Source organism: Balaenoptera borealis, assembly GCF_965194805.1.
Source record: "Balaenoptera borealis genome assembly, chromosome: 8".
In the NCBI taxonomy this organism is placed as follows: Eukaryota; Metazoa; Chordata; class Mammalia; order Artiodactyla; family Balaenopteridae; genus Balaenoptera; species Balaenoptera borealis.
The window spans coordinates 120,212,955-120,240,164 of record NC_138865.1 but is presented as its reverse complement, the minus strand read 5'-3'; the positions used below and the strand labels follow the sequence as shown (position 1 = coordinate 120,240,164).

The window sequence follows — 27,210 nt, the reverse complement described above, 5'->3', positions numbered from 1 at the left end:
TGGTCATTTCATACAAATGGAATCGCATAACACTTGTCCCTTTGGGTCTGGCTTCTTTCACTCAGCGTAACGTTTTCGAGGTTCATCCCTGTTGCAGGATATCAGTGCTGCGTTCCTTTTTATGGCTGATAATATCCCATTGTCTGGAGAGACCACATGTTGTTTATCCATCACCCGCTGAGGAAGATACTATTTTTATCCCAGTCCTACAGAGGAGGAAACTGAGGTTCCGTGAGGGTCAAGCTCAAGGGCCCACAGTGGTCAGTGGCAAAGCCAGGGCTCCAGCCCTTGGCCCTAACCACACAGACTGTGCCCGGACATCACAAGAGATGGGGGCGTCTGCTCCCTCTAAGCTAGGAACCCAGAGGCCCAGAGGGGAGGGAGAATGCGGCAGGTCGGAGGAGGCCGAGGGAAGCCAGGGAACCCGCCCTTCCATCTCCAGGTCCGGGTCACACCCCGCTGCCTTGCCTCCCTCCCGCCTGCTTCCTTTGAGCCCTGGGGTGAAAAACACCAAAACCGCTTCAGGCGGAGAGAGACCTCTGGCATCCAGATGGGTGCTGTGTGAGTAACCCGTCGTGTGTAGATGAAAACAGCTCAGATCTGAAAGGTACCTTGTCTCTCACCAAAATGACTATTGGATGTTTCTCTCTCCTGTCCTAGCAGCCAGATAAGCTGGGCGAGGCGGGGAGGAAAACACAGATGCCCCCTCTCTGGGGTGGAGGGTAGATTAAGGATGGGAGGAGCTTAAGGGCAAGGGAGGGAGGGTCTCAGGATGTGATTGTCATAAGCGTAAGGGACCAGAACCTTCCACCACCCCAGGGGTACCTGGAGAGAGGGCGTGAACAGACTAAACCTCTCCAGCTGGCCTGTGCGCCAGGGACTGGGACCCAGTCATCCCTCATGCAGCTGAATGGTGGGACAGTCCATGCTGCACCCACGACCACTGTCCCAGGGGGCACCTCCCCATTCCTGCAGGGACACGGAGGCCAGGTGCGGAGCCCCGCCTCCCCTACCAGGCCAAACCTGGCAGAAACACTTCCGTCAACCAGAGCCAACCCCGAGGGGAGGAAAGCAAAACATCGGCCTTGGACTCTGGCGTCAGGAAGGCCGGGGCAAGCCCAGGCCCAGCCTCTCGCAGCTGCGTGGCCCCGGCAGGTGGCTTAGCGACTCTGGGCCTCAGCCGCCAACAGGGCCGCGCTGGCCCCTCACTGCGGGGCTGGGGTCGTCCACGCGCTCAGCACGGTGCCTGCACCCCCCTCCCCTGATGGCATCCTACATTTGTGAGACAAACACAACCATCAAGCGAATGTGGATGAAAGCTGGAAACGTGTGGACGGTACATTTAGGAGAGAGGCCGGGCAGAGGCAGGGCTAGGGTGGGGGGGTGAGGCACGTGGAGGAGAGAAACATCCGGAACCCGAAGCCGCCCACCTGCCAGGTGACTCCGGTCCTGGCGACGGCCCCCAGCACCCCACCCTGCCGCCCTCCACATCCCGGGAGACACCCCTCCTGCCGCAGCCGTGAAGCCCCCAGCAGAGCGGAGGAACTTGGCAGGCGGCAGTGGGACAGCATCTCAGAAAGTCCTCTGACAGCACAAGACAGACAAGTGCCCCCCACTCCGCACAGACGACAACCGGGCCTCTGGGGGGGGGGCCTCGGGGGGACTTGGGAGTGGGCCCCATCCCTGGAAAGGCCCGGAGGCTACCGAGCCCACAGAGGGATGGGAGGCCAGGCGGCCGGCAGCCGTGCCCCCTGCCTGCCTGGACCAGCTCTCACCGGACACCATGTGCGCACGCCGCCTTTGAAACCAAAAGCACAAAACAAAACAAACCAACAGGAACATTTATGGCCTGAAGTTTAAGTTGGCTCAGGGGGATGAGGAGTAGGTGTGTTAAAAATAAGTGTTTTAATCCTTATATAAACTCTGCAGAGACGATAAACAATCCCCACAAAACAGAGATGTCGTGCGTTTCTAGCAACACTTAAGCTTCCAAAGGCAGGGAGCCTCGCTTGGGGGCCACCCCCGTTACCCCATCCCGGCCGGCAGGCACCCACGGCACGGCCCTGCCCCCCTCTGCAGCCGTACGTTATTATTCCTGTTTACCATTTGGGTCCAGAAACCAAAACAGTCACAGCATCCACAGGATGCTGACCGGAGTGCCCCCGGAAAGCGTGGAGCTTCGGAGGACCAAGAACGCGGCCCGAGCAGAGCGTCAGGGGGCCCCTCCTGGCCGAGCTTGCTTCCCTGGCTGAGCGGGGCAAGGGGTTGATCCCACACACGCGCGGTGCCGGCTCCTGATCCGGCGTTGAAGCAGGTCTGCGGGGCCTGCCACATCTGCGCCCCTGCCCTGACCTCTCTCCCGGGTCAAGCTCCGGGGCAGGTGCTAGGGGAGGGGCATCTACAGGGCGAAGCAGAGCCCCAGGCTTCAAAGGGCCGGGCCGCCCAGGGTGAGGGTGTGGAGGGGCAGGCAACCACCACTGAGCACGTATCACCTCCAGGTGCTGGGCTGAGAGCTTTGGGTCCCCTCTGTCCGCTCTGTCTTCAGCCAACCCCCAGGAGGTGGCTGCCAGAAACCCCCTTTCACAGCGGAGGAAACAGGGGCCGGGGCAGGGGTGGGGCACAGCACACAGCCGAGAAGTGGCGACCAGGATTTGAACCCAGGTCCAAGAGGGTACAGCGCCGCACCCGTCTCCACCCCAGGGACGAGTTGGCGGCCGCCCCTCTGCCCAGCAGCACACGAGGCCGGGCGCAAGGTGGGAAATGGGTCCGGGGCGCGGCGGCGCTGCCCCCAGCCGGCTCGGCCAGAATGAGCGGCCCAGGATCCCCGGGTGGGTGGAGGAGCGGACGCCCCGCAGCCATCGGGAACTGGACGGAGGACGTGGACGGGGCGGGAGGAGACAAGGATGCCACGCTCTGCGGCCGGGACTTGAAGCGGGAGCCACAGCTGCTCACAACCGGACGGCGTGGAGCTGGCCTGGCCTCGTGGCTGGGCCCCGGGCACACAAGGAACCCCCAGAGACCGTGGCCCCGGGCACACAAGGAACCCCCAGAGACCGTGGCCCCGGGCACACAAGGAACCCCCAGAGACCGTGGCCTCGGGCACACAAGGAACCCCCAGAGACCGTGGCTGGGCCCCGGGCACACAAGGAACCCCCAGAGACCGTGGCCTCGGGCAGCCGCCCCCCACTGGGGGGCTGAACTCCACTTACAGGCCACGTGCCCCATGCCAGCTCAGAGCTGAGACAGCACCCAAGGGGAGCGGGTGCAGGAAGCAGGCTGCAGAGGGGCCCCTCCGCCACCTCCTCGGGGAACCTGCCTGGACTTCCTGAGCCCGGCCGCCAGCCTTCCGCCCGCTTTCTCTGCATCTTTCTCTCCATCTTAATTCTTCACGAATCCCTCATTCTGTCTCCCCTCCAGAAGGTCAGACACAGGTCAGGGGTCTCTGCCTCTTCTGCCCAAGGCCCGTAGGCAGATGGGACTCTTGAGTAAATGATGGAGTGACCCTCCCGCAGCCGCCTGGGAGCAGGTGCGGGGAGGGCCGAGCCGGCCAGCTTGGCCACGTCTGGACTCGGGCACTGCGTGGGCCCCCAGCCTCCTCACCCACGGAGGACCCCGTGCCAAGGCTGTTTTGCTGGCGAAGGGAAGAGCGAAGTGAAGGGCACTCCAGGCTCCAAGAGACCTGGGCGGCTTGGCGAGAGGCCTCGGCCCCCACGCAGCTGTGCACCCCCAGGCCAGCCTGTCACCTCTCCATTGACGGGGGGCACGGCCACCCAACCCAGTGCCTCACAGGGTCTCCCGAGGCCCAGGGGAGGCGCCCTGGCTGGGCTGCCAGGGAACAAAGTTTCTCAGGACAGGGCATGGCCAGGCAGCAGCGATCTGCCTGGGGGGCAGAGTGGGAACCCCCCGACCCCAGCTTCTGCTCCCACAGAGCCCCATCCCTGCAGCAACCACCCATCTCCAACCTTTAGTTACCTAAAGGCGTCCAGTTTTCACCACCAGCTCAAGTGCCACCTCCTCCACGAAGCCCTCTGAGGTCTCTCTGCCCCCAGGGATCCAAACATCCGCACCTGCTGAGAACCAGCACAGCCCCGAAGAACGGGACAGCAAGTCCTGCCCCATCCAGCCCAGGAGCTCCTCGGAAGGAAGCGGCAGAGAGAGCGTGTGAGACCCCTTCCGGCAGGAGTCCCCGGTCACCCTCAGAGGAAGGGGCAGGGCTGCGGTCCACCAACCCTGGGCCCTCCACTCCTGGGCCAAGGATCCTCCATCCTTCCCCTCCCTCCTCCCCCTACCTGGGGCCGAGTGGGAGGGGCTTAGGGGCTAGGGAAGGAGGGAGAGGCAAGCCCCGGGCCCTGGCATCCCACCGTCTCTACCACCGCAAGGCTCTGCAGCAGCTGGGCCGCCAGAGGCAAGGTGAGGCCAGGTGGACGGGGGAAGGCAGCTGGCCCAAGAGGCAGGCGGCGAGCCGGGGCCAGGGTCCAGCCAGCAGGAGCAAGCCGGCCAGCCGGGCGTGGGGTGGAGGCGCAGTGTTCTGAGACTTAGCGGGCCTGGTGGGAGGCCCACGCAGGTGGCCACCGTCACCCCCTTTCCAGGCAGGGAGAGCGAGGCTCAGCCAGGCCAGCGACACGTCAGCACCAGGATTCTCACGGCAGCCGAGTGGCCGAGTGTGGCCCCCTGCACTGCCATTTCAGGCAGCTCATCGGGCTGAGAGCACAGCCTCAGCTACACGTGCTGCGGGGACGAGAGGAGGTCATCCCCACGGGGCTCAGCACGTTTTCTGGCACCAGGGAAGCGGTGAGGAAGCTTTGTTCCATGGATCACTTCCTGTCTGAGGAGCCCATGCCAAGGGCTCTGGATACAAACGGAGACATGATTGCCAAGCGCGATGGGAGCAGGGAGGGGGGAGCCCCGGGAACCAGGACACCTTCGCAGGCCCCGGGAAGGGCTCTGAGCAGACAAGCGGCAGCGAACCGGCCCCACTGTCTGGTTTTACCCAGCCTACGGGCTAAGAAAGGTGTTTACACTTCTAAATGGCTGGGGAGAAAAAGAACAGTATTTCGTGACATGCGGAAAGTATATGCAATTCACGTGTCATCCTCCACGAATACGTGTTGGTGCACAGCCCCTTGCGCGTTCACAGATCATCAGCGCTGCCTCGGCACGATGAGGGCCGAGGCGAGTACCCGCGACAGGACCGCCTGGCCCACGGGGCCCGAAATATTCACTGCCCGGCCCTCGACAGAACACATCTGCCCACCCCTGCTCTGGGAGGGGGCGGTAGCTGCCGGCCGGGCGCCAGGGGAGAAGCAGTCGGATTCAAGGAGCAGTCGGGCGGGAGGTGCACCTGGCGGGGTCTCAGCGGCAGGGCTGCAGGACGTCTTCCCAGCAGCACTTCCCGGCCCTGGGAAGATGCAGCCACAGACGTGGCCTGGACACGGGGACGGGAGGCAGGGGCCGGAGGGCACCACCCTGCCAGGGAGGCGACATCCTCGGTCACGTGGACCTCATGGCAGCAACGGGCTGAGATGAGGCACCAGGGGTCACCTCGTGCCTACTCACCCTTGTCAGGCCCTGGGCCCGGGCGCAGCGGGGCCCCCATTCCCTGCACGGAGACGCCCCATTTCCAGGGCCCAGACCACAGACAGATGGGGATCGCCCCTCACGACGGACTCCCAACCCAACACAGCCTTCTTCGCCGTTTCTCCCCGGCAGCCCACGCCAAAGCCAGGTTTCTGTCATCAGCACACGTGGCACAAACCAACCACGTTCCACCAACGCCAGCTTGCGCCCACCCATGACCTGCGCAGGTGATGCCCAACGGCCTTCCCTGCCAACTCCAGACCCAAGCCTCGGACCCTGCCCCACACAGCCCTGCAAGTGACCCTCCAGTCAGCAGGTCAGCGCTGAAGACGAGACCCCTGGTCCACGGCCTCTGCTCTCCCCTCCCCCATCCCCACTCCCTGCTGCACAAACTGGGTGCCACAAACCCTGCCGCCCAGAAATGCTAATATTCGGGAGACCAGCGTCTCTCAACCTTCTTGTCAATATCACCCCCCCAAGGAGCCTTTCCAGGCATTGTCCTAATCGCCCTCCCCGTGTGAAATTTTAATACCACAGGTGTACTGTGTATCTGTACTGTACTGTTCTCTCTGGGTACATCTGTGCTTGATGCGTAAAAAGAATATGATTTCTCCACCCCCACAGATCTGATTTCCGCCCCCTTGGGCATGGATTACATAAAATGTATTGTTAGAATTAACGTTACACAGTTCTTTTCACTTTTTTAATATGACCACCAGGAATTTTAAAAGACAGATGCGGCTCACACATTTTCTCCTTGACAGCACTGATACAGACAGAAGTACAAATGTGAACACGTGCAGCACACGGACGGGGACGGGGACACACACACACACACACACACACACACACACGCCTGTGTGAACTCAGAGGTGCACATGGCAGGTCTCAGCGCGGAGACACCCCAGCACAGGTGTGCCTGCAGCCAGATCCTGGTTTCTGCATATGCCTCTGCACTGCGGACCCAGAGCTCCTTCCATAAACGGCTGATTCTGGAGCTGGACAAGATAAAATACAAGATGAGCTCAGATATCTTGTGCCAGGAAGGAGACAGAGCTCACAAAATGACGGGAACGTGTCAAAAAAGACACACGGAAGCAGCTTGAAGCAGTTGCCACTGGTCAAACCTGAGACCATTTGAGCGTCAAAATAAAGAGTGACATAACAGATGAGAATCCGTGGAACAGAATAGGAAACCACAATCCACAGTGGTAGACAGAGGGAGGAAGGAAAGGAAAAGAGGAAGAGAAGAGAGAGGGAGGGAGGGAGGGAGGGAGGACTGATCCTGTCACTGTCTCAAAGCCCCTTCTCAAGAATATTCGTGACCTACAAGGGGGATCGGAGGACCTTCGCGGCAGAGCCGTCCGGCAAACAGCGCCAGCGTCAAGTGATTAAAGCCAACACCCCCAGCAAGGGGACACTTGGAAACCACATGCCACCTGCTAGACAGGATGCCAGGAGAAGGCAACAGCGTGGTCACTCCACCGGCTCCAGGTGCAAAGCCTGAATCCAACGCAAGAAAACGGCAGATGAACCCAAAGGGAGGGACATTCTGCAACAAAAGGGGCCTGTCACCTTCAAAAGCATCCAGGTCGGGAAAATCAAGGTGAGGCGGAGGGGCCGTCCCAGCCCCCAGGTGGACCATTTGTTGAAATGGGCATTTGTGGAGACGCGCGTTGAAACTCGAGTGGATTCCAAGGCGGCACCATCCCCGCTGTTTTCCGGGTTCAGGTGGCTGTTCTGTGGCTGCAGAGGGGACCTTCTTCTATAGGAAACACGTGAGGGTGCAGGACACCAACGTACTCTCGAATGTCAAGGTATGTTCAAACTTAAAACGAAACCTGGGGTTTCCCTGGTGGCGCAGTGGTTAAGAATCCGCCTGCCAGTGCAGGGGACACGGGTTCGAGCCCTGGTCCGGGAAGATCCCACATGCCGCGGAGCAACTAAACCCGTGCGCCACAACAACTGAGCCTGCGCTCTAGAGCCCGTGAGCCACAACTACTGAGCCCGTGTGCCACAACTACTGAGCCCGCATGCCACAACTACTGAAGCCTGTGTGCCTGGAGCCTGTGCTCCGCAACAAGAGAAGCCACCGCAATGAGCAGCCCTCGGCAACTAGAGAAAGCCCGCGCACAGCCACGGAAGACTCAAAGCAGCCAATAAATAAATAAATAAATAAAATCTAAAAAAAAACCCAAAAACAAAAAAAACGAAAGCTGACTTGAAAAGAAAAGGCGTCCTAGTTTCCGCTGGAATCGGCCTCCGTCTCCCTGCTCCCCGGCAGCCCAGGTGTCACACCCCTTGGCCTCGGGAACCGCGTCCCCCTGCCTGCACTTGGGAGCTCTCAGGACACTTAAAGGCCACTTCCTCATCCACAGGCACCTCAACAACCTGCTGTGTGTCCTGCTCACCTGAAAGCATCTCGGAGCAGGGACCGGGTCCTTGCCTGGCAGCGCAGGGGCTCGGCAATTATTCCTCGAAGGAAGGACCGGAGTGACACAGCAGCAAAGGGGGGCCCGGCTAGGCAGGACCCAGAGACCCCTTGGGAGGGCTCACACCAGTCCGGAGGGGGAGGGATTCACTGTCCTGGGTTCAGGGCAGTGAGCAGCGAGTGTGGCTCCGAGGGATGCTTGTTTACTAAAGCAAAGTGTGGAAAACGCAGGGTTAGAGGTACACACCCGGTACATGGGGTGGAGGGGGGCCCAAGGGCCAGGCTCGCAACGCTTCAGGATGGGAGAAGAGTGAAATCAGAGGAGGCTTCCTAGAGGAGGCAGCCACTAGACTAGCTCCTACAGGAAGAACCAGGACAAAAGGAGGGGTAGTCTTCCAGCATGGGCCCGGCACACGATGGACCCTGATGGAAAAGGCTTAGGGGAGGGGGGCGCAAGCTGGAACGTTGGCACAAGGCAGGGACGGGAAGGACTTGAAGCTGGAGGTGTGGGCATGGGGGAGCCCTCTCTGCCGTGTCCCTGCTTCCCAGCCTTGTTCTACGGGGAGGAGGCCTGCCGGGGTGGGGGGCAAGAGGCTGGGCGGGTGGTGCCCTAAAGATTCAGACTGCAGACCAAACGCAAGGGCCGTCTGCTGGCATCAGCAACCTCAGGACCTCATAACTGAAGCTGTTCCAGACACACGCGGTCTCTCATTAGCATCAGCAGATTTGGCCATACCTAATTCTTTAATTAAACCCAACGTGGCTGCCAGGCACTTTGGATAAAAAAAATAAAGCACACCCGACCAGATCCAGAAGGGCAGGACAAGGGGCAACTTGGATCTGCCTGTGAACTCTTCCTAGTACCTGGCTCTATACACAGCAAATGCTCAATAAGTGCACAGGGCTATTATGCGCCTTTAGGGCCAATAACCCAGCTGAGATCCACGCAAACGGGAGGGGCACTCGAAGCGCGATACTTGGAAAACAGGAGGTCACCTGTCACAGGAGAAGCCAGAGCGGCATTCTGGAACGAGGGGACGTCAGGCAGGCCTCTGAGCTGGACGGGTCCGCGTACGGGCACACGTACGGGCACACAGTGACAGCAGGAAGGTGGAAGGGCCCTGCCCACTTGCCAGCAAAGTATCCAGATCCCGCGGGAAACAGGCACGCACTCCCCACCCCATCCAGCCCACGGAAACAGACACACGCCGTGAACAACCTGAGAAGCGGGCCAGGAGCACCCATCAGAAAATCAGCAAGACAGCAGAGGGAAGGCTTCTGAAAGCAGAATTTGTTCGAACAGTCCCGGAAGGGAGACCTAAGTCCAGGTTTTAGTTTTACCACTTACTACCTGTGTGATGTGGCGTAAGTCACTTGACCTCTCTGAGCTGTAGCTGTCTCATTCATGAAACAGGGGTGGCATATGCCTCCCAGGATCATGACTAGCTCAGGGCAGGGTGGGTAAGAAAGGGCGGCTGTGATTTTTCTTGTGATGCCACCACCATGGGCCAAGAGGACCACGGTGTCTTCCCTCCTCCACTGGAGGCAAGTTCCCCAGACAGCAAAGAACAGCCGCACAAACAGACCACCACGTTCCTCTCCCAAACCCTGCACAGCCGTACATGTTCAAGAGAATTGTTTTTTTAATCGTGAATACACAGATGGGCCCATCCGCCTAACCCAGCCATCCCTGTGCCAGCAAGAGACACACAAAGATGGGTGTGACCAGCCCCACCCTCCGTGAGAGGATGGGCAGGGGAGACCAGCCCTCAGCCACAAGGGACCACACCTGCCCAGATAAGATCTCTAAGGTTCATTCAGCGCGGCACTAAGGATGTTCTCTGCCCTCTTTCCTCATCAAATCCTCACAACCTGCCTACCAGGCAGCCACTAGTACTGTCCTCATTACATAGCTTGGGAAACTGAGGCCCCCAAAGCGGTCACTACAGGGAGGTGACAGTGCCAGGTTTCAATAAGAGCATATGGCCATGAAGACACAGACACTCGCCCATCAGGGTCTCCCTACCGCCCAGCCCCGCTTGACACCCCTTCACCCGGGCTGGAGCAGGGGGGCTCAAGGAGACTGTGCCTTGTCAGCGTTGCTGGCCCAAGGATGGCGCCAGGGACCCCAGGAAGTCTCTGCGCTTCCAGCGCAGGGGCTGAGCCAGGCCACCTACCACAGCCAGGGCGCCCTCTCCCCCATCCTGGCCAAACACAGCTGGGAGGGGCAGCTCCAGGACCCAGCCAACCTGCCCCCCCAGCCAGCCCCGGCCGTGCCCTGGGCCCCAGCCTCTCTGCCAGTCAGCCAGGAGCCAGCAGCCAGCAAGCCTGGGCAGCCCCTGCAGTTCACAGCCAAAGGCAGACACCCGCGCTCAAGGCCTAGCTCTGCCCTCAGCAGCTCCTCCACCCTCAGTTCCCCCAGCTGTAAAATGGGGTAAGTGCGTCCCAGCCCCCGGGGGGTGAGGGCAGAGGAGAGGACTGGATCTGAGGGCACCCGGCCCCAGGACCTTGGGCTGCTTAGCACTGAGAGGGCCCAGGACGGCTCTGGCTTCAGAGGAGCCTGGGGACCAGACGGCAGGCCAGGGCTCCCTCCCTGGGCCGTCCGCCTCCGTGGAGTGGGAGGGTGGCCCCCTGCCCCCGTCTCCTCAAGACTCTTCTTGGTCAGCGGCCACCCCCATCCTCCCTGAAGGGGGGGGATGCCCCCATCTCCTTGGAAATGCGGTCACAGCCAAAGGGCAGAGGCCACGCAGTCCAGCCTGGAAAAGCAGTGACTCACTCCATCCCCCCTCCCCCCAGCCCAATTCGGCTGTCACACTGGCTTGTGAAGGCCAGAGGGTCACAGAAGAAGGGGCTGTGGGGTGAGCAGGAAGGTTGCTCCTGGGCAGTGCTGGCCAGACCTGGGGTGGCCCCTGGCCCCGCTGGGCACCCAGGGCCCCTTCAAAGGTGCTGGGGTGGGGGTCGCGGAACCCGGGGGGCAGGACAGCAGCCTCTACTCTGCTTAAGTCTCGGTCAAGTTCCCTCTAAGGGGCCAAGAAAGGCAGCGCCTGCCAGCCAAGCGGACATTTTCCTGCCCGCCCGGCAGCCACATGCGCCTCGGCCGCGACAAAGGCCACACTTGAAGGTACAGGGGAAGCATGAGGGGCTCCTGTTCCCACCAAGTCGCGCGACCCTGGGGGCCTGGCGCTGCTTGCCCCCCCCAAAGGGTTCCGGAGGAGGCTGAGGCCGGCGAGGGGGCGGTGCCCCCAGCCCCGCCGCTCCCTTGCCGACCAGGGCTCCCGGCTCCCCGCCCCGCCGGGCCCCTCCCGCCGCGCCCCGAGCCCCTGTCTTCCAGGGCGTCCAGCCACCAGGCGCGAAGCCAGGGACACTACGCCTGACGAGGCCACCGGCGCGTTGGGATCCTGGGGTCGGCGGCGGGGCGGGGGGGGGGGGGCACTCGCTGCGTCCCGGGGCCCAGGCCCGGGAGAGGGGGCGGCAGTGGCGAGCGCCCCGCCGGGGTTCGAGTTCCCCTCACCCCGGGAGGCGCAGGCCCAGCAGCGGGTGCTCCCAGGCAGTGCCCGGAGGCGGCGGAGGCGCACCCCAGGCTTGGGGGACTTTGCCAACTTCGTGCCTCCCGGGGTCGCCCCTCGGAGGAGCCGGTTCCGAGGCCCGGGGCGCGCCGCCTCTCCGCTCACCGTCCCGCCGCCTGCCGACGTCCCCGAGTCCGCCGCTCCGACCGGGGTCCCGGGACCGCGGACCAGGGCCCCTCTCGGCGCGCCCGGACCCTCACCTGGGACATCTGCGGCCGGAAGTTGACGTCCTTGAGGTCGATGGAGCCGGGGGAGAGGTTGTGCAGCAGCTGGCACAGGAGGACGCCGTCGCGCAGCGCCTGGGCCAGGTCGAAGACCACGGCCGAGGGCCACACGACCCGGTGGTTGGGCGGCAGGACCTTGCAGTCGATGAGCCAGCGGCCGCATTGCCGCCACTGCTCCATGGCGCCCGCGGCGCCCACCCGCCCGCCGCTCGCTGGGCCGGCCGGCTCAGGGCAGCGCTCCGGCCGAAGTGCAGCGGCCGCGGGGCATCCCGCCCGCCCGCGCGGGGCTCGGCGGCCGGGGCGGGGCTTCGCGCGGGCGGCCCCGGGTCTCCGCTGCGCCGCCGCGCGTCCCCTCCTCTTCCTCCTCCGGCTCCTAGCGGGCCGCAGCTCCCGCCCACGTGCGGTCGTGGGGCAGCCGCCGGGCAGCGCACCGGACCCCGCTTCACACACACAAGTTCCCCCGGGCCCCGGGCCGGGCTCCGCGCAGCCCGCCGCCGCAGCGCCCCGCGATCCGCCCCGCCGGGCGCCGCATTCTGCGCTCGGGGAGCCCCGCGGCCGCCGAAGCTTCTGCCCCGCCCGAGACAAAGGCCCGGCGGGTCGCCTGCTCCGCGCGTCCGGGGCCTGGGCCGCCCTCGCCGCCGCCGCCGCCGCTTTGTTCGCCCCGCCTTCGCGCTCAGCGCTCCACGCCCGGGGCTCCGACTCCGCGGCTCCGCAGCTCCAGGGCGCGGGGGGCGCGGGGGCGCGGGGGCGCGGGGGCGCGGCCACTGGCGGGGTGGGGGCGGGGCCGGCGCGCTCGCCTGGCACCTCCCCCGCCCGCCCCCCCCCCCCACTTCCTGCCCGGCTGCCGCTCACGAAAGTTGCGGAGGGCGGGGGTTGCGGCGCGGCCGGAGCCCGGGGTCCGCCGACTTCAGCGAGGGGCACCAAGATTTTGAGGAAGCTCTGCGCCCGGGGCGCGCGACCTCGCCTGTGGAGTGATGGCCGGTCGTTGTCTCTGCGTCTCTCCTGCGTTTCAGGAGGAGCTCAGGAGGTGGCCCCTGTCGCGCTGGGGGCCTCTGCACGGTCCTTCGGGAAGGACAGACCCTGGAGGGGGCACCGACTGCGCGCAGTCGTCCCGCGCCCTCTCGGTCCCCCAAGCGGCCCCCACGGGAGAACTCGAGGCGGGAGGCACACGGGCCGGGGACTCGCCCAGATCCCCTTCCTATCCTGTGCGCTGGCTAGGGACCCGCAGGAAGCCCCCCGACCTCGCACAAAGGCCGGGATTCGCCTGTTTTGAAACCCAGAGGCCTGCCACTCGCAGCTGCCCAGAGGGCAAATCCTGGCGTCCGAGATGGAAGATGTGACATAAGTAAGTGGGAGAGAGGGAAAGAGATGCGGCCAGACCCGGCCCTGGGTAGCGGCCCGCCTCCATGCTGGCTGCGGGGTCCGCTGACCGTGCCTTGAACTCCTTCCTGGGCCACGCCCTCTGGGAGGGGGTGGGCAGTGTTCTCTGGCCTCCTGTGACGGTGGGAGGGCTTCTAGAACATAAAGAGCCCATCTGGCAACGAAATGATGTGGGTCCTGGCTCAGCTGTTGGGAGCCCTGGGCTCTCAGCCTGGTGAACCTGGGCAAGTCTGATCCCCCCTCTGAGACTGGCTCAGTCATGGGGTGAGCCTGGGGGTGACCAGTCTCCGAGCATCTCCACACACTTGGGCTGAACCCTGGGGCAGCACCCGGCAGCCGCCCCTATGGCCCAGTTCCCCTCTTCCTTTGGCATTCCTGGGGCAGGAGCCAGAGCAGGGTGACACCCCACCTCATTGCGAGCCCAGTGAGGGTCCCCTGAGCCCTCTGTTCTGGGCAGTGGCCTCTGCAGAGAGTCAGGCTGGCCTCTTCCCAAACTGAGGAGGAAGCATGGGGACCCAGGCCCGGTTCTGGCCCATGGAGAGGAGTGGAGGAGGGGCCGGGCTCCCAGGGCACACCCCAGACCCTGGCAGGAGTAAAATCAGGCCAAGTGACTGGTGAGCTCCAAATTCCTGTCCAGGCATCCTTCCTCCGAGGAAATGGGTGCGGCACCTTCGTGAACACGGGCAGGAAGGAGCCTGCCTCAGACGGGTGAGATCGAGCCTGCCTTGCCCGAGGCAAAAAGAGATGACCCCGCGGCAGCAGGCGGCTTCTTCTAGCATCACCCCGAGAAATCACAAAGCGGGGGACAGAGCCTGACTCCCGGCGCCTCCAGCCGCCCCCGCCCCCGCCCCCGGAGCCTGCACAGGCACCTTCCCCTGGCAGGACCCCCCTCCCTCTCTGTAGCATGGGGAGCGCCCCATCCCGTCAGAATCGCTGGTGAGGACTGAACAGAAGTAATTATCCAGGAGCTTTGCACAGTGCTTGGGGCAGAATGGGGCCCCCTATTCGTGTCCTCACTGTTCTTGGCCTCCTTGCCTGGACAGGGAACCAACCTAGAGGATGAGCCGGGGCTGGGATGCAGGCAGCTACCCTCCAGCCGTCAGCACTGATGTTCGTCTGCTGCCCCCTGGTGGGCGCGGAGGGCACTGTCGCCACCTGGCTGCCCCTTGGCGGGACGCTCGCTGCCCAGCGGCAGGAAGATCAGGTTTGGCCTGGAGAATAGCCAAGTCAGGAGACGCAGGCCTCACTGCTGTGTGTTAGCCAATCACAACACCTTCCTGATCCCCAGTGTCCTACTGGGGACACTGACCCACCTGTGCGCCTCACAGGGTTTGGGGGAGGCTCCGCTGGGTGGCTGGGTGTGCGTGAATGAATGACTGCACGAATGGAACCTGATAGGAACTCTCCTCCAAACACTGGGCGTGGGTGTCATGAGCAGGTGTGGACTGTATCAACTCAGAGTACACGTCAGGAAGAGGGGACGCCGCTGCAGGACATCCTACCACCGGCCACATCTTCTCAGACTCAGAGCTGTTTGCCGGGACCGCCCATGGCACACCTCCAGGGGGCGCAATTCCCATCACATTCTAGAGAGATGGCACCCTGGAGAGGAGCCCACAGGCTACAAGTGAACGGTACCCTCTGGGGGTTGCCTCTCAGCTTGGCCCACCTTTAGCACCATGAGTGATGGCAGTTTTCCTTAGTGAGAAAGGCCCACACGAAGCACCGGGACAGTCCACAGGAGAGGCAGGAAGCTGGGCGTCCCAGTTCAGTGGCATAGGTGAAACCCATGGGGCAGGAAGTAAGGGAGGAGGGTCACAGGCCCCCACTTACCGGGCCCCTCAGCCTCCCCCTGCGCCACCCTTGCCCCCCTTCAGTCTGTCCTCGGCAGCCAGCAAGGACCCAGTGAAACCTTGGTGAGGCCTTGCCACTCTCCAGGGGGCAGGGGGCCCTTCGTGGCTTCCCCCTCACCAGAGATAAAATCAAATCTCATCGCTTGCAGGTCCCATGTGGCACATCCCCTCCCCGATGACTCATTCCCACAGCTCTCCAGCCACGCCCAGCGATGTCCCCACCTCAGGGCCTTTGCACCTGCCACCCCTCTGCCTGGGATTCTTGCCCAGATGGCCACATGGCTCACACCCTCACTTCCTCTGCTGACCCTCTCCCGCTCTGAGACTCATTCTTCTCTGCAGTTCCCGCCCCGGTGTCTGTTGCTCCGTCTCATCCCTCTAGACTGTCATCTCTGTGGCAGTGGGGGCCGTCTCTGTCCTGTCCCCAGTTCACTCCCAGCACTGCAAACTGGGCTCAGCCCCTGGTAGGTAGTCGAAAAAGAGTTGTTAAATGAAACACCAAATAAGGACCTCCCTGGCAGTCCAGTGGTTAGGACTCCGAGCTCTCACTGTGGGGGGCACGGGTTCAAACCCTGGTCCAGGAACTCAGATCCCGCGAGCCGCGTGGCGTGGCCAAAAGAAAAAAAAAACTAAAATGCCAAATAAATAAACCAACAGGTCAGCAAAGCACTGCAGCTACGACTTTAAAATCCAGTATCTTCTTTCGTAGAAGTCACAGAAATGGGTAAAACTGATACAAAGGTTTAAAAAATGGGCTATGTAATCTGTTGATGTGTAGCCTATCTCACCATTGTTATGTGAATCTGTAACATTACACCCTGTGAGATTTGCACTGACTTAGCATATTATTCTAAGTATTCATGACTGTAATAGCCACTCCCGTTTCTTGAGTGCTGCGTGGCTGGCCTGAGGGCTTCGTATGTGTCACGCGGCCTCCGTTAAGCCTCACAGTGAGGGCAATAGTCATTGTCTTGGGTGGTTAAACACAGAAACCGAGCACGCCGGGAGGTGCCCAGCATCACCGAGCAAGGTGCGGAGGAGCCGGGTCCAAACGCCGGGCCTCCCCGGCAGCTGCTCATGCACCCAAATCTCGCTGTTGCAAAGCGTTTCCATGCCTGGAACCGAAAGCTGTCGGTCGACACGCTGGTTTGGGGGGACATGAGACCAAGGAGACGGGAAAATGCTGTGCTGTCTAAAACACGGAGATCCTGACTCAGCACGTAGATCATGAATGCAACAGCCTTAAAAGGCCAGCACGCGCATGCCCACTGCAGAAATGGGTGCAAAAGCACAGTCAGGAGCGGCAGAGCTGGCCGGGAAGGGGCTGCTGGGGACACAGCCTGCGTCTGAGCTGAAGGGGGACAGGGTGTGGAAGTGCTGCCACCGGCCTCGAGCTCCTGGAAGCCCGGTGGCTGCAGGGTCCGGGGCGGGCCCCGAAGGAGCCGCCCCACTTCTGCCTCGCAGGGGATGACCGTCCAGCTCCAGGCCATGCGCGTTGTTATTCTGTTGTTAGGGGACGGGTCACGGAGCTTGAGGACCGGCCCGAGGTTAGGCGTTGGGCAGAGGCAGGGTTGGAGCCCTGGTCTGAATCCTAAGTCTGTCTCCTGCGATGCCTCCCGCTGGGGACTTTGCTTCTGCCTTCCGGCTGATGGTACAGTGGTTCCAGGCCAGCAGCACGTGGGGGCGGGAGGCGGGGGGCGGGGGTGGGGGGGAATCTGAGTCCACAGCTGCCCCACAAGGCCTCCTGGGCTCCCTCAGGGTCCCCTCATCAGTAGGAGTCCTCATCGCTGGGGCAACACTGGGAATTTGCTCTGAACGAGAACACATGTGCTTCTTCCTGTGTCGGGCGTGGTGCAGGCCACAGTGGACGGGCTGGAGAGCTTTCTCTGCCCATCCAAACATCCCAGGCCGTTCCTTTCCACACAGGCCTCCTCTGACAACCAGGGGGTTCCTCAGCCCAGGTTTCCCCCAGAATGCCAAGGGCTGCTGCAAGGTCTCAGTGCTTCTTAACAACAGGGCCCTTATTCCATAGCCAGGGTCTCAGGGATGCACTGGGAGCTTCTCCTGCAAAGGCCCTCCCCAGAAGCTGCAGTCCACCCATCCCTCCCACATCTCTCTATCCATCCCTCCTTTATCCTTCCACCCACCCCGCCATCCCTCCACCCATCCAACCCACCCATCCCTCCTACATCCTCCACCCAGAACGCATTTACTAAGCACTGGCCTTGTTCTTGGGGCAGGGGAAGTGAAAGTTTTGACTCTTCCCAACATGACCGGGTGAAGGAATTATTCTCATGTCCAAACCACATGAACACACACATTTTGCAAATTCCATTTGTAGCTACATCATGCAAATTCAGCTGTCACAATTTCCTGGGAAACCATAGGTGTAGAAAAAGACCATCTGGCCCGCCGTGGAGTCAGATTACACCCCACTGAATTGCTGGGTGTGGGCTTTTTACGTTTTGTTTGAAAAGGCAAAATACAGACTTTTCACTGCTTGTGCTTCGACTTTCAAAATTAAGTCAAATGCCGTGGTCCATGGATTGTACCCCTGACTGTGACCTCTGACATCTCACCTCCAGTGGGGCTTGTGGTGGCACTTCCTACCCTTTGTTCTGAGCAGCTTCCTCGGAGCCCTGTTCGGGGCTTGGGTCTCTTCGAGAGGCGCCTGTGAGGTCAGGGTGCAGGGTTACTTAAGGCTCTAAGGAAGGGGGAGGTCTCCAGGACTTAATTCATTTGTAGGCGTGAGGCTGAGAAGCCGGTATTTGGGGCAGATCCCAGATTTCTGCAGTGATTTCCCATCACTGTGACCCCAGCAGGTCACCTCAGTGAAGGACAGAGTGGGGAGTCCAGTCTGGCCAAGGGAAGCCCCAAGCCCCATGCGGCTGGTTGTGTATTACGGGACCCGAGGGGTGGCCCGGGTGCCGCTGCCATTGAACGTGGTCCTGGGCCGGCTCAGCCTTGACACTGACTGCCAGGAGCTCGGGCTGTCATTGAAAGGAGGAAGCACACCGTGGTATTCAGAACACAGAGCCGGGGAGAGCCCTGGTCAGGGCAGGTCTGCCCCTGCCCTTCCTGGTGTTCAATACTGCCCTTGACCTGGGCAGGAGGGTGCCCTCCTGGGGCAACAGTCGAGGGAGTGCCTGCTAGACCCTGCTTCTGCACCCCAGCACGAGTGCTCTGAATCCTAGAGTGTGCCCATCTCCCCAAAAAGACACCCCATGCGCCATAGCTGCCATTCCAACACCCTGCCCATGCCAGACCTAGCAACTGCTAATCTACTTTCAGTTTCCATGGCTTTGCCTGTTCTGGACATTTCATATATCAATGGAATCATGTAATGCATGGCCTTCTTTCGCTCAGCATAATGCCAAGGTTCACTCGTGTCTATCAATAAGTACTATGTTCCTTTTTATGGCTGAATGATAGCTCCTTGTAGGTGGAATCCATTTTAATAATTCATTTTACTTTAATCCACTATGTCTGAAATATTATCATTTCAACATGTAACCAACCTGAAAACTTATTAATGATACATTTTGCAGTTTACTTTTCATGCTAAAGTCTTCAAAATCCAGTGTGTATTTTACACCCCCAGCACATTTCAGCAGGAACACTAAATTGTCATCAGAAATGTTTGATCTGTATTTAAAGTTAAGAAAATGTATCGTTGAAAAAAATACATTCATGTACCCAAGTTGTTTCAAATACACTTGAAAGTTTGCCAAAAACTGAATTGAGTATCCAATTTTAAGTTAATTAAAATTAAATGCAATTAAAAATTCGGCTCCTCTGTCAGGCGAACCGCATTCAAGACTTCAGAAGCCACACGTGGCTCGTGGCTACAGTTACACTGGGCAGCGTGGGGTCTGTCTGAAGCCTGGCCCTGCTCCCCCAGGTGTGACATTGCAGAAGGCACATGTCCTCTGTCTTCTCGCCTGTGAATTCATGAGACCTGCCTCCCCACGGCGGGGATTCCCTGGGATCGTGGATGTAAAGGATTTAGCACTGGGGCTGGCATTCACTGCATCAGTGAGAGCAGAGACGTTACGATGGAGGTTCTTCTCCTCCAGCACGTCAGGATCAGGCAAGTTTTGCCTGTTCCAGGAAACTGGTAACAAAAGCAGGTTCCTCCAGCGTGTACGCTGGGAGCTGAGGAGGGCAGCTGTGTATCACACTTCCCCAAGGCTTGGAGGTGCCTTTCTAGTCTCTCTCCCCCGCCTGACCCCTGCAGACCCCCCACCCCTTGCAGGCGCGACCCTTCTAACCCACAAAGCTGGTCATGCTCCCTCCTGCTCAACGCTCACCCACTGTCCACACAAAAACTCAAACACCCGTGTACACAGCAACATATTCACGACAGCCGAAGGTGGACACAGCCCATGTCCATCCACGGATGATGGAGAAACCAACTGTGGTCCATCCCTAGAATGGAACGTTATTCAGCCATAAAAAGGAATGAGATTCTCACACCTGCTACAGCATGGATGAACTCCTTTCTAAAACCTTATGCTGAGTGAAGGCCAGACACCGAGGGACATAAGATACATGACTCCATTTATATGAAATGTCCAGAATCAGTAAATCTGTAGTAAGAGAAAGCAGAATAGCAGCTACTTGGGGCTGGGGGAGGGGATGGGGCGTTACTGTCTAATGGGAAGTTTCGGTTTGGGGAGATGAAAAAGTTCTGGAGACGGATGGTGGTGATGGTTGCACTACAATGTGAACGTACTTAATGCCCCTGAACTGTACACTTAAAAATGGTTTAAATGACCAATTCCATGTTATGTATATTTTGCCACACATACACAAAAAGGAGTGAAGTACTGGAATGTGCTACTACACGGACGAAGCTAGAAAACGTTACACTAAGTGAAAGAAGCCAGACACAAAAAGCCATATATTATGTGATCCATTTGTATGAAATGTCCAGAATAGGCAAATATAGAGGCTGAAAGTAGATTAGTGGTTGTCTAGGGCTGGGGGGACGTGGGCAAATGGGGTGTGACTGCTGATGGAGACAGGGTTTCTTTATTTTTATTTTTATTTTTTGGGGCCGCGCCACGCAGCATGTGGGATCTTAGTTCCCCAACAGGGATCGAACCCACGCTCTCTGCATTGAAAGTGCAGTCTTAACCACTGGACCGCCAGAGAAGCCCCAGACAGGGTTTCCTTAGATGAAAATGTTTTCAAACTGGCTCTGGTAATGGTTGCACAACTGTGAATATACTAAAAGCCATTAAATTGTGTGCTTTAAATGGGTGGATTTTATACAATTATATCTCAATAAAGCTGTTTTATTAAAAAACAAACCAAAAAAGCCCTTGGCTCCCACAGCCCTCTGAGCACAGGTTCCTAGGCACGATTTTGGAGTCCCCTGCACCCCATTACAGTCCCCTCAGTCTAACCCGTGCCACTTCCTAAGCCCCACCCCTTACCCCATCTTCATCCTTCATGTACCTGCAATTCTGAACTGCCTGCTCCTCAACTAGAGCTGGCTCCAGCCGTGGGCTCACAGGAGCCTGGTCCACTCAGAAAATGTGTGTGTTTCCTGAAACACATCACAGCCATCTCTTCCTTCAGGGACCATCTCCTGCCTTCTCAGTGTCCCTCAGTGTTTTGCTTGGAGACATCTGCTGGGAGTGGGATGGACGGTGGCCTCCTCTGGGCCCAGCCTGTGGTCTCACCTCCCTGTGTCCTGCCTGCATCCAACACAGTGTCTGGCATGAATTCATTCCTTCATCCACCCATCCATTCATCCACCCATCCACCCATCCTTCCATCCATCCACCCACCCATCCATCCATCCATCCATCCATCCATCCATCCGTCCATCCATCCATTCATCCACCCATCCATCCACCCATCCACCCATCCATCCATCCATCCACCCATCCTTCCATCCATCCACCCACCCATCCATCTATCCATCCATCCATCCACCCATCCATCCACCCACCCATCCATCCATTCATCCATCCACCCATACATCCCATGCATCCACCCATCCATCCATCTACCCATCCATCCACCCATCCGTCCATCCATCACCCATCCACCCATCCACCCACCCATCCATCCATCCACCCACCCATCCATCCATCTATCCATCCATCCACCCACCCATCCATCCACCCACCCATCCATCCATCTACCCATCCATCCACCCATCCATCCATTCATCCACCCAACCACCCATCCACCCATCCATCCACCCATCCATCCACCCACCCATCCACCCATCCACCCATCCATCCATCCATTCATTCATCCACCCATCCATCCCTTGCATCAACCCGTCCATCCATCCACCCATCCATCCACCCATCCACCCATCCATCTACCCATCCAACCATCCATCCCCCATCCAACCAGAAAACACTTCTGAGTACCCACCCTGCACAAAGTTTGCCCCTTGGTGGGGAAATGAAGCTGGCCCAGGATTATCACAGTCAAGACGGAGGTCTCAGGTGGGGGCTACAGAGGCTGCACCAAGGCCTCCTGCCTCCCAGGGATGTCCCAGGGGTCCCAGAGATCAACGTGTTGTTTTTCTGAGCAGAGCTCAGTCCCCCCACTGACATAGTGAGCCCCCATCCACCCCCAACACACACTCCCATGCTTCATCCTGATGTAATGTGGTGATGCCGCTACCCCAGTAGAGGTCCCTGTGACTGAGTCATCCTGCAGGTCCCCCAAGTGGGCTCAGCACTTGGGGGACCTGCAGGATCAAGAGGGGCTTCACTACGAGGGCCTTTGCAGGTTTCTTGGCTCCAACTAGTGGGAGAAGATTATGGCCCAACCCTGCAGCCAGGAGGCCAGGCTCAGTAGGAGGTGCCCCTCGCAGACCCCACCCTGGGCACACGGCAGAGCTGGGGTGGGAGAGGGCCATAGGGGGACCTCCTAAGACTTGAAGCCCCTAGGGAGAACCCCGAGATCTCACATTTCTAGCCTTTCTCATGTGCTTGAGCTGACCCTAGGAGGGCTTGGGACTCCCTCAGAGGGAAAGGCCACAAGTGAGCCCTCCCGAGTTCCACGCAGCCACTCTGTGCCCTTTGGCAAGCGATATATGTGTCTGAGACTCAGTCTCCTCATCTGTGAAGTGGGTACGACGGTGAACCCAGGGCAGAGTCTGCGCTGCGTGAGTCAATGAGATCGATGCACACACAGCGCTCAGGACAGGCCTGACCCTCCACCGGCTCACGGTCAAAGGCAGTCCCAGCTCGTGTGTTTTCCCAGCCCGTAGCTTCATGCCTCACTTGCTTTGACTCAGGAAGTCAGGGCTTCCCTCCAGTGACGGGCCTCCACTTCCCTGAATTGTCCCAAGGCCCAGACCGCAGCCCACCTGGGGATCCCAGTGCCTCTGCCACACGGGGCGTGGGGTGCTACGGGGTGCCCTCCCCACCCCCCCACCAGGTACCAGCCCCTGCAGGCCACAGGCCATTTCTACCACCTGGACCTTGGCTCAGAGCGTGGCCCAGCTGGCCTCGTCCTCCCAGGCCCCGCTGTCCCCGATGTTGCCCTGCTCGCACCCTCAGCCACTGCCGCATGAACAAGGGTCTGTCCCTGGGTACCGGCACGTCCACCAGGACAGAGCGCTGCCATCTCACACTTTAACTTGAGCCTCACCAGGCACCTGGTTATGGTATATTGGTCACCCACCTTCTCTCCTGCCTTTGGCCCTAGGTCTCCTCTCCACCATCCCTCCAGGGTCCAGATGCAGGTCAAAGTTCTCAAGGTCCACCCTGCCTCGGCAGCCTGTGACATCATGAACCCCGCTCACCTCGGCTTCCAGGGGCCACACCTTGATTTTCTTTGCAATTGCCAGCGTGACAGGTCTTTGCCAATAGATGCCAGCACCAGCCATGCCCGGCCTGGCTGTGCTCCGCTCCTCCTGCTGCCCTGGCCAGAGAGGGGCAGGAAGGACCCCCAAGCCGGGGTCCAGGAATGGCCCGATGACTTCCTAGCCATCCCACCTGCCTTGCCTTCCAGGCAAAACAGACCCTGCTGTTTCCCTGAAGCCCAGATCCTTCCTGCTCCCCGATCCCCACTCCCAACCCTGGGTGTGTGGAGGGGTCCCAGGAAGCAGACCCGAGCAGCTATTATGGACTGACTGGCCTCGGCCAGCTAGCCTCAAGAACCCCACTGCCAATGGAAAGCGGAGTACGGAGAGTGCCTGGTACGGGGCAGTGACTGTTAGAACTTTCCTCAGTGGTGAACTGGGCCGGGATGCCTACACAACAGAAGGTACTGGAGTGCAGTATCTCAGACGTGTGAATGGTGAGGGGAGAGTGAGTAGTGGAACCACGGAAACATCGGCTGTCACAGGCAGCTGTGAATGCATCGGAGGAAGTCAGCAAACGGCTGAGTGATTAATCACCCACTTGAGGCAAAGCGTGTAAGCTGGAGCAGCACATAAAAGGACATGGTATAAGGGGACGTCATCCCCTGGAGCTGCAAGGCAGGAAAAGCGGTGAAGCTCCCGGGAAAGCTCCAGCCAGCAAGTCTCCTGGGTCAAGATCAGGGCCCTGACTGAGAAGCAGTAGGGCCACGAGATGGAGGGATGGGGACACCTAAGTCAACTCACTGGGAACTCGTCCACCCATGCTCCCTCTGGAACCTCTGGGCCAGCAGAAGTGGCCATTCCCCCCTTAAAGGCTAGCCGTCGCCCAGCCTGAAAACCACCCGGAGGCCTCTGCCTTCTGAGATATCACACCTCTGTTTCTGGCCGACGGCATCCTTGGCTATCAGTCTATATCTGGGACTAAAATGGAGGAATCTTAGCTTTTCATTCTCTTTTTTGATGAGCCATTTAAAAAGTGTCCCACACCACAGCCATTCACTTCTTTTTTGGGCACTATTCCATGGTCCTCCAGAGCCTTCCCCTGGGCCTGTCACTTCAGGGTGCCACAGGAAACGGTTTACTCAGCCGTGTGGCCCCTTTTGTCCCATCTCCTAAGAAAGCTGTATTTTCACCGCTTTTAGCCACAGCCTGGCCAAATAACCAATCCTAGATTCCCTCCATCTTCCCTGCACCCGTTTCCGTGTTAGGGTTCGTAGTGGGTTGAATGGTGGGCCCCAGAAAGGGCTGTCACATCGAACCCCTGAAATCTGTGAATTGTGACCTTATTTGGAAAACGGATTTTTGCAGCTGTAATTAGCTATCTTGAGATGAGATCATCCCGGATTAGCTAAATCCAATGACAAGTGTCCTTATTAGAGGCACCCAGCGGAGAGACACAGGAAGAAGCGGAGATGCCAGGCAGAGACGGGGGGACGCAGTCGCAAGCCACGCAAGCCAGCATGCCGGCGGCCACCAGAAGCCCTCAGAGAGGCCTGGGACGCACTCTCTCCCCAGAGCTTCTAGACCAAAGGGGTCCGGCGACAACTTGATTTCCTACTGGCCAGGCATGGAAAATCCTGAGACTCAAACACATAATCAGGCCATTCATTGAAAGACATCAAATACATTCAAATTCACGATGTCATATTGATAACACTTTTATAAATCCCTGACTTTAAAAAAATCCTTTTGGTGAGACTTCCCTGGTGGCTCAGTGGTTAAGAATCTGCCTGCCAATGCAGGGGACACGGGTTCGAGCCCTGGTCCAGGAAGATCCCACATGCCGTGGAGCAACTAAGCCCGTGTGCCACAACTACTGAGCCTGTGCTCCAGAGCCCATGCGCCACAATTACTGAAGCCCGAGCGCCTAGAGTCGGTGCTCTGCAACAAGAGAAGCCACCGCATTGAGAAGCCCACGCACCGCAATGCAGACCCAACGCAGCCAAAAATAAAAATTGAAACTGAAAAAAAAAAAAAAGATTAAAAAAATAAGCAACCCCATATCTACCAGCTGTTACCCTCCATTCTCTCCCAATCCCTACCCCAGCCGTAGGCAACCACTAATCTACTTTCTGTCTCTACGGGTTTCCCTGTCCTGGACATTTTATATCAGGGGAATCATACAATGGTCTTTGATAACTGGCTCCTTTCACCTTGCATAATGTTTGCAAGATTCATCCATATTGAAACATGTATCAGTACTTCATTTTCTTTTAAATTACTGAATAGTCTTCCATTGCATAGATCTACAGTGATTCTCAAGCAGCTGCTACTGGCTTGGCTGGATGGTTAAGGGCTTGGAAAGAAAAGGATTGGGAGCTGGATGGCAAGGAGCTCTGGGGAAGAGGCATTGGATGGACTTCTTAGAAAGGACACAGACTGTGACAATATCTGTATCCCAGGTGGACAGACGTCTCCAAGGCCCATCCAATACAGAGGAGACTCAGTATCAGCTGGACACAAGGACCATTCTGTGGAGGTCTTCAGCCTCTTCATCGAGCCAGTGCGTTGCTTATTCGATGGGCCCGTGTGCAAAGTGATCTTGGAGGGAGGGATGGAGGCTCCACGTGGATGACAATGTAAGCGCCACCACCGAAGCCGCCCTGCCCACCACCACTGCAAGCCAACGCTGAGCCCCCAGTATGGCATCATTACCCGGGGATCCAGCCAGCCAAGTGGTGGCACATTTATTACATGGACTCATCCATCATGGAGGGGACAGTCTTGCTGGAATAGATGCGGATTCTGGACTTGCTTTTCCTGCCAGCATCCCCATCCACGGACTTAGGGAGGGACTCGCTGACCATCACACTATTCCCACAGCAGTATTCTGAGCAGGGACCTCGTTGCTGAGAAAAAGAAGGGAAACAATAGGCTCTTGCTCATGGAAGCCACTGGCTTTATATACGCCCCTCACCCAGAGTGCCCACCTAACAGAGAGCAGAGTGGCCTCCTGAGGACATGGGTGAAGCACCCATTGGGAACTTCACCGTGAATGTTTGAAGGCCTGGTTTACAGAGTTACAGAGTCAAGTGTATGCTTTGAACCAGAGAAAAATATACGGTGCTGTCTTCCCCAAAGCCAGACCACAGGTGTCCGGGAACCAAAGGGTGGAGGTGGGAGAGGCCCTCCAATGATGCCTCACATCAGTTTTAATTCTGCCCCACGTCTTTTAGCTTCTGATGGCTTGGAAGGCTTGGTTCTAGAGAGAGGAATGGGCTCACCAGGGAGCACATCAATGGCTTCTTTGATTTGGAAGATGAGACTGCCACTTGGAAATCAGGGGCTCCTGATACCACTGAATCAAAACACTGAGAAGTGGGTTACCTTACCAACTGGGGTGATGGAGAACGTGAGTTGTTGCTTCACCTTGAGGTTGAGGGCAGGAAGAATTATGTTTAGAACCTAGGGGATTCTCCCTGGTACATTCTAGTATTTCTACCACCAAGAGCAAAGTTCATGGAAAGCTGCAGCCACCAAAGACGGATGGATGGATAGACAGACAGATAGATGGATGGATGGTTAGATAGATAGATGGATGGATGCATGGATAGATGGATTGGATGGATGGATAGATAGATAGATAGATAGATGATAGATAGATAGATAGATAGATAGATAGATAGATAGTTAGATGAATGGATGGATAGATGGATTAGATAGATAGATAGATAGGTGGTTAGATGGATGGATGGATAGATGGATAGGATAGATAGATAGATATATGGTTAGATAGATAGATAGATAGGATAATTGAGGGTTTGTGCCCTTCGGGAATGAAAGTATAAGTCACCCCACTAGCTAAAGAAACCTCGACCAGCTGAGATCTTGCTGAGGGCAAAGGAAACCCCATCTGACTGTTACAGAAATAAGGACGGTAACAACTCCCCATATTTCCCCCTGTCTGTTAAGTACGTATGTATTTGTACCTAGCTCTTCTTTTATTTCCTCACTTCCCTTACGACTTTCAGTACAGTTTTGTTGGAAGTTAACTTTGCAATTTAGTTTCAGGTAAAAGAATATTCAGACAGAAGGAGACTGAATAGGACAAGTAATTAACCTAACCCAGAAAAGGAGCGCTCGACTGGTGGGACTTTGTATTTCCTCTATTTGGGGAGAAGGTGAGACTGTCTCACTCTTTCTTTTTCTTATGTTTTTAATTGAAGTAGAGTTGATTTACAATGTTTCAGGTGCACAGCAATGTGATTCAGTTATGTATATATATGTGTGTTTATATATATATATGTATGTATGTATATATTCTTTTTCATATTCTCTTCCATTATAGGTTATTACAAGATATTGAATATAGTTCCCTGTGCTACACAGTAGGTCC

General features: G+C 58.3%; 1 protein-coding gene and 2 long non-coding RNA genes across 16 annotated transcripts in view; 1 reads left to right on the top strand and 2 right to left on the bottom strand.

The window, feature by feature from the left end:
* The window catches only part of VAV2 (vav guanine nucleotide exchange factor 2), a 183,558-nt gene extending 170,770 nt beyond the window's left edge, over positions 1-12,788 (bottom strand). For 4 of the 9 annotated variants that reach the window (XM_082402374.1, XM_082402375.1, XM_082402376.1 and 1 more), the window contains exon 1: positions 11,775-12,787. In XM_082402374.1, coding sequence (XP_082258500.1) covers positions 11,775-11,978 — 204 coding nt within the window. In that variant the 5' untranslated portion in view covers positions 11,979-12,787. Of the gene's footprint in view, positions 1-11,774 lie in introns of all 9 variants that reach the window. The other 5 variants (XM_082402378.1, XM_082402379.1, XM_082402382.1 and 2 more) reach the window with 3 other exon arrangements.
* Positions 6,267-9,019, bottom strand: LOC309633504. Its single transcript, XR_014247580.1, has 3 exons — positions 9,005-9,019; positions 7,989-8,214; positions 6,267-6,575 (listed from the first exon to the last, which is right to left on the bottom strand). It is a non-coding gene; the product is annotated as an uncharacterized lncRNA (long non-coding RNA).
* Positions 10,313-18,220, top strand: LOC309633503. Of its 6 annotated transcripts, none has more exons than XR_014247574.1 (3): positions 10,313-10,442; positions 11,034-11,129; positions 12,812-18,220. It is a non-coding gene; the product is annotated as an uncharacterized lncRNA (long non-coding RNA). The 6 variants fall into 6 exon arrangements; XR_014247575.1 differs by having other exon boundaries at positions 10,366-10,442; positions 11,012-11,129; XR_014247576.1 differs by lacking the exon at positions 10,313-10,442 and adding an exon at positions 10,469-10,866.
* The last annotated feature ends 8,990 nt before the right edge of the window (positions 18,221-27,210 follow it).